This window comes from Corapipo altera, unplaced genomic scaffold (genome assembly GCF_003945725.1).
Source record: "Corapipo altera isolate COAL_440 unplaced genomic scaffold, ASM394572v1 78, whole genome shotgun sequence".
NCBI lineage: Eukaryota > Metazoa > Chordata > Aves > Passeriformes > Pipridae > Corapipo > Corapipo altera.
The window spans coordinates 7,981,098-7,987,543 of NW_020884904.1; the positions used below are offsets into that span (position 1 = coordinate 7,981,098).

General features: G+C 48.5%; 1 protein-coding gene across 1 annotated transcript; it reads left to right on the top strand.

Moving 5' to 3' along the window:
* The first annotated feature begins 168 nt into the window (after positions 1-168).
* ASCL2 (achaete-scute family bHLH transcription factor 2) lies at positions 169-908 on the top strand. The gene is made up of 2 exons (XM_027651276.1): positions 169-698; positions 800-908. The coding sequence occupies exon 1, from the start codon at positions 169-171 to the stop codon at positions 685-687; it is 519 nt and encodes a 172-aa protein (XP_027507077.1). The 3' UTR covers positions 688-698; positions 800-908.
* Positions 909-6,446: the final 5,538 nt, after the last annotated feature.

The window sequence follows — 6,446 nt, forward strand, 5'->3', positions numbered from 1 at the left end:
GGCGGGAGAGCACGGGGGGCATGGGAGCGAACCCCCGCTCCGCGCTGCCCACCCCCGCTTCCTGCTTCCCGCTTTAAATTTAGTTCTCCAGGGCTTTTCATTTACATTTTTTTTTTTGGGTTTTTTTTTTTTTTTTTTTTCCCCGGCCGCCGCCGTGGCCGCCCGGCGATGAACGGCGGGGCTCTGCCGCCGCTGCCCCCCGCCGCCCCCCGCGGCCGCCGGCGGCCCGCCTCCCCCGAGCTGCTGCGCTGCAAGCGCCGCCTGGCCTTCGCCGCCCTGCCGGGCACCGGGGCGGCGGCGGCGGCCGCCGTGGCCCGTCGGAACGAGCGGGAGCGGAACCGCGTGCGGCTCGTCAACCTGGGCTTCGCCGCCCTCCGCCAGCACGTCCCGCACGGCGCCGCCAGCAAGAAGATGAGCAAGGTGGAGACCCTCCGCTCCGCCGTCGAGTACATCCGCGCCCTGCAGCGGCTCCTCGACGAGCACGACGCCGCCGCCTCTTTCCCCGACGGCCGCGGGCGGGTGGCCGTCGGGGAAGTCGGCGGCGGCGGCTACTCCTCCGCTTCGCCCTCCTTCGCCTCCTCCGTGCCCGGCTCGCCCTGCTCCTCCGAGGAGAGCGGCTACGACGCGGCGCTGAGCCCTGAGGAGCGGGAGCTGCTGGACTTCACCAGCTGGCTGGGGAGCTACTGACCCGGCGGGAGGTGAGGGGGCAGCCGGAGGGGAGGGGGGGCCGCTTTACCGCCCCGGCGCTCGGGGGAGCGGGGCACGGACCCACCGGGGCTCTCCTCACATCTCTCCGCAGCCGCGCTCAGCCTGCAGCACCTCGGCGCCCGCATCATCCCCCTTGGAAATACTGACCTCCTCCCCGGCGGGACCCCGCTGGCTGCTTTTCTCGCCGGGTTCACCCGTCGCCTTCGGGTCGTGGAAAGTGCAATGATGTAACTCACTTCGGGGCCCCCGCTCCCTGCGCCGGGGCAGAGTCTCCGCCTGCCCGCCGGCAGCTGCCGACCGATGGAGAGGATGCCCGAGCGAACCCGCTTCTCTCCCGCCGCTGCTCTCTGGTGTTGCTTTGGACGGGTGGAAAGGAAAAAAAAAAAAAAAGAAATCAAAAACACTTGATGCTTCCTTGTTTCTGGAGGGGGAGGGGAATTTTTTATCATGTCAGATTCTATTTTATATGTAACTTGAACTGCCTGTGGGAACACTGGTGTATGAAGACTTATTTTTGTACAAAAAACCTTAGAGAAAAGGGTTGAAAAGATGGTTTTATTTTTAGCAAGTCCTATTCACTTGTTCTTGAACACTGCCAGCTAGAATGTTTTGGGAACATACATGGTGTAGGTAAAAAGGTGTTTGTTTGGGTTTTTTATTATTATTATTCTCTCCAAACACTTCAGTAAAAGACTGTAAAGTTGTGTTTCAACGTGGTGTCTGAGTTTGCCTGGTGTGAAGGTCCACTTCTCTGAAAACTGAAGTTTTTTAAAAAAAATGTATTGAAGGCATTTTTGTATGCACTTGCTAGGATTTCTTAAGTTGTATATATGCAGTTTTTAAGAGAGTATCATATTTTATGTAAATTGACTTTATAAATAAAAATCTATTTATAAGTGGCTTCAGGGCTGTAAGATATATGTATTTGTCAGAAATGCCCAAGGTAACTTAACCCCTGAAGGGGTGGGAGAGGAAAATAAGGAGTTGACAGAGCAAAGAGACAGTTCTCCTGGACCAGATTTCATATGCAGAAGGGAATAAGCAGCAACATAACAATCTCCAGGCTTGCCTTTTTTTTTTTCCCATTCAAGTTTTATGCACTCAGCACTTGGAGCAAGTACTGCAGAGATGATGTATGGGAAGCTGCAGATGTGTGTAGGAGACAAGGCAGGTTCAGAGCTGATAACTCCTTTCCTGAACATGGAGAAGGTGCTGCTGCAGGAGGCTGTGTTGCCCTTGCCTACAGTGATGGGAATGTTGTGGGAAGGTAAAGAGGAAATGGGTATTTGAAGTTTGTCTTGGCAGCTACTCTCAAGAGGTAGGTTGGGGTGCCTTTATTCAGGAAGGATCATCTTCAAGAACACTCGTTATTCCAAAACCACACATAACCAACAGTGTTCCACTCTGTCCTACTGTAAGTTCAGCTGCATGTACATATTCTTTATCTAAAGGCAACAAACAAACATGAATTGCTCCTTGGAAACTGTTGTCAGAGACTCATAAGCTCTGTCCATACTTTTGGGTTCGTGCTGAAGATCTGCTTCAGTGGTGAGCCAGAAGTAAGACTGTGTGTCTTTAAGGTAATCCTGCTGTGAAACAAAACACAGTGATGATTTCATGAAAAACTATGGCAGACCTGTTAATTCCCTTAAATAGCTCTAGCAAATGTTAGGAGTTGAATGGAGCAAAATGGGCTGGCCTGTAGAATATGATGAACGAACACAAAGCAGAAAGGGTTATTAAAATTGACCTACTTTACAGGACTCTGGGTATAATCTCTGCTGCCTCAGTACTGGGAAGGTAGAACTTTTCAGAACTATCACGTAGCAGTCCCACATTCAGTAATTGCAGTGGATGCTCTGTAATCCAGATCTGTAAGAGTATTCCACACACATGATTCAATTCCAAGAGGAAAAAAAAATCTCCAAAATAAGCCAAGGGAAAATGAAGGCTCTAACAGCAGGTAGCATTTAGGATACTGCAATCAAGAGCAATAGTTATTGTGCTTCAAGTTCATTCCCTAATCAAAGTTGCTCTAATAAACAGTCCCTTTAAAAGGCGCAGGGAATTCAAGTGCTTAATAAATTGCTTGCAAAGGTTTTATTCTTTATGGCTCTTCAACAGTCCCAGAAGTAGGAATGAGAGCTGTGAGCTGACTTGGGCATTTAGTGATCAACTGGCTTGGCAGCAGCAGGTGGGGCTGGTGGAGTGGGGGAGTAATGTGGTACCTTTCCCCAGGGTGGGTTTAGGGGCTTTATCCTCACGGATGATGTCCAAAAAATCAGTCAGGCATAAACCCTTGCAGATTCCTACATACTCATTCTCAATCTGAAAGAACACCATGTCATCTTTTCCAAACAGTGTAGAAGTTGGGACTGCTGCATTGATCTGGACAAGTGTCCCACTATGGCAGAATGCATTTGTTTAAAGCATGGTACTGCTGCTTGACGTGGTGTTTGTTTTCCTTCTTTAGAAGCACCGATCAGTTTAGTATTTCCTAAAGCAATATTTGGCTTTCAGTCAAGTAACTCCCAGCATTGTTACCACTTCATCTGATCACCCAAGATACTGTTGCAACAACATTGAAGCAGCATCAACTGTAACTGTATTGGCAAGATATTAGCTGTAAGCAGTTTTCACTTAAGCAATATTAATAATAGTGGGGGGGAAAGGAGCTTAGTCAGCATCACAAGTTACCTTAATGCTGTCAGCCAGTGTTTTAGTAGAAACTAAACGGGGAAATCAGGAAGGTATGATTTGCTTTAAAAAAACCTCACACTGGTCATAAGTCTTCCAAAGAGTTGAGGTGAAAGAAGGTGCAGTGAGAAGGATGTTTGCCTGTATGTCCTGTGTGATGGACAGAGGGACTCCTTTCCCCAGCCGTGGTCATGGTGACAAGTCTCTAGCAGATCCTCAGACCAAGCTGCTACACCAGAGAGAAGAGTATTGAATCATTCCACCCTTTTAAGAGAAAGCATTAGGGAGGATGCAAGGTAGGTTCTTCAGCAGCTGCAGAGACAGCAGGTACCTTCAGCCAGCCCAGCTCACTCCTCTTCAGTGGAAGAAGACTGCATGGACCCCGTTGAGAAGACTTCTGACCCTAAAAACTCAGACCTCTCTGCTCCATTTATGCAAAATGGTGCCAGTGCAAAGATTGAAGACGAAAGCCCTTTGACCGTGAGAATCATCTGTCAGCAGCAAGAGTAACAGCAGACCTGTCTTCTCAGCCAGCTGCTTCCCCCGCCTGGAGAAGCCACCTACACGTGATGATGAGACCCTCAGTGTTTGAGTTAGCTGCCATCAACCAAGAGCTGCCATGAGGGCTTCCAGGAAGCCTGAACTCCTACCCAGAATGCTTGTGGCAGGGATGGGGAATGCCTCTGATGAACACGTCATTTCTCTTTAGATGTATAACGAGAAACTCAGTGCCTAAAATGGAAACTCCATCTCCCCAGAAAGACACAAACTGAGCCCTAAAGTACAGGGCTGCAGGAGACTCAGTCAGATTCAGGCAGAAGTAGTATGCTGAGGAATTCTGAGAGTTAAGCCAAACAAAAGGGTGAAGACACCAGGAGGCACAGACTTGTCAATGTGTGGCTACAAAGCACGTTTCTGTAAACCTCTCATATCTACATCCACCGATGGGTTCCCATTTTCCTAAGCAGCATTTCACAGGTCACAGACATGTCTAATGAAGCAGAAATAAGTTGCAGGATGGTGTCAGGATTAGCTGCCCCCAGCCCCAGGCTGAAAGAACCTTTCAATTTTCAAGCAGTGTCTCCTCCTTGGCATATTTTTTTTGTTGCTCAGATTGAAGCTTTTCTTGTTACCCAAAGCACATAAGTCCCAGCACATAATAAAAATATTTCTATGCATTTTTGCCCAGTACTGTTTAAATGATGATGTCACCCTTAACGGGCAACCTCAGGTTCAGTTCCACGGCTACACTCTTTCCAAAATTTCTTCACATGCTATTAAAAATAATTTTGAAGGAAAGGCCTATGCAGCCTGCTTGAGGGCTTGTGCACCACAGAGAAGACCTAGGAAGCAGGCAGGAGGGTGCCCTGCACCATCTCCATGGCAGGATGGCATTGCTGGTCCTCCTTGCAGGAAGAGTGGCTTCAGCAGAACACCAGCACCACAGGACCCTCCAGGAAAGCCCAAGGGAAAAGGGCTTTTTCCTGTTCCTACCACCACAAGGTATCACCAGCGAATACCTGCTTCACCACAGATTGTCCTGCAGAGAATAGCCCACGGTTGGTTTAAATGTATAACAACTCACTTTTGCATGAACACCTCATAAAGATCTTGTTAGGGACCAATCAGGGCAGGCAGCGAGGCGAGCTCCAGCAGATCAACTTGCTGCTGCCTCTCCTCCCGTCTGCAAGGAGCAGCTGCCAAGAAGATACTTGTCCTGCCAGCCTTTGGTGTGCGTACCAAGGCTTTTCGCCTGCCACAGTTTGTGGGCAGACGGCTGTGTGCCGAGACTAGTCCCGAGGTCATTTCACTCTTTTCATGCAGGTCACAGAATAGCTGGCTAACAGCAACAATTTTCAGTCATTTCTTATCTGGATTGGATGTGGGCCAGGAGCCTGAGAGGGTGTGTAGTTAAGAGTGAAAGACAGCCCCTTGCACAGTTGACGGCAAACAGAGCTGGCCTGGCTTTGCCCGGTTTGGGCATTGGCCAACAAGGGTTCGATTTTCTTCCCAGAAACTACCATCAACAGAGCATTAGCCAAAGGCATACCTGGGAGTAATGGGACTAACAATATTAAAGCAGCACCAGCTGTAATCACAAATTAATGTCACACCCTTAAGAGGCTGTTGGACAATACAAAAAATGAGTTAGAATTCTGGGGACACCATGAACCCCCAGCTCCTTTTGAACTTTGTGTACACACTGGCACACATGAACGGAGGAGCTCTGCCAGGTGCTTTCAGAGTACCCTTGGGAGCTCATCACAGGTCTTCTCAAGCCAGTCCCTGGGACTTGCTCTTTGGAGAAATGAATGGATGCTCCTGTAGCCGAATCTGAGGACATGGGGGGTGGTGGGGGTGGTGTGTGTGCATTTAGAGGTGCTCAGTCTTTTTATTATATCCAACTACTTTCTTCCACTCATTATTTTCCCATATTAAAGATCTACTCAGAATGATGGTAAAACTAGTTAGTACAAGAGCGAGAGAGGTGGCATAGTTAAGGCACTTCCCAATAAGAGGGGCTGGTTTGCACCTCTGCTGTTACCATCATCAAGACAGGAAAATTGAAGGGGTGCATCAGCATCCTTAGCTTAGGGAAAGTATTACAAAAACATCAGAGACTGAGATTTCTGCTATATTTTAAATTGACAGTCTCTCTTGTTTTTGAGAGCCTACAATCAAACAGAGATCACTGTTCAGATAAGGATGACTAAATCCTCATTTTCTGCAGAGTACTGCCTGCCCCCTTACTCCTGTTGTCACCTCTCTTTTGTCCCAGGGCACAACAAGGTGGCAAAAGAATAAATCACTTGACCCCCACAAGTCCAATCATGGCTGTGCTACATACAGGTAAGGCAGGAGAGAGATCCTCAGAGAAACCCCAGCCGGATGGTAGGCTCCAACACCAGCATCCACATATGATGAGAAGGAAAAACCCAAGACAAGACAGACATTTATTATCTGCCCAAGTTATCAGTGTTGTTGTACAAGAGATGAGAAATAAACAGTCATGTACAGAAACAGAAAATAAAAGGAGAAGC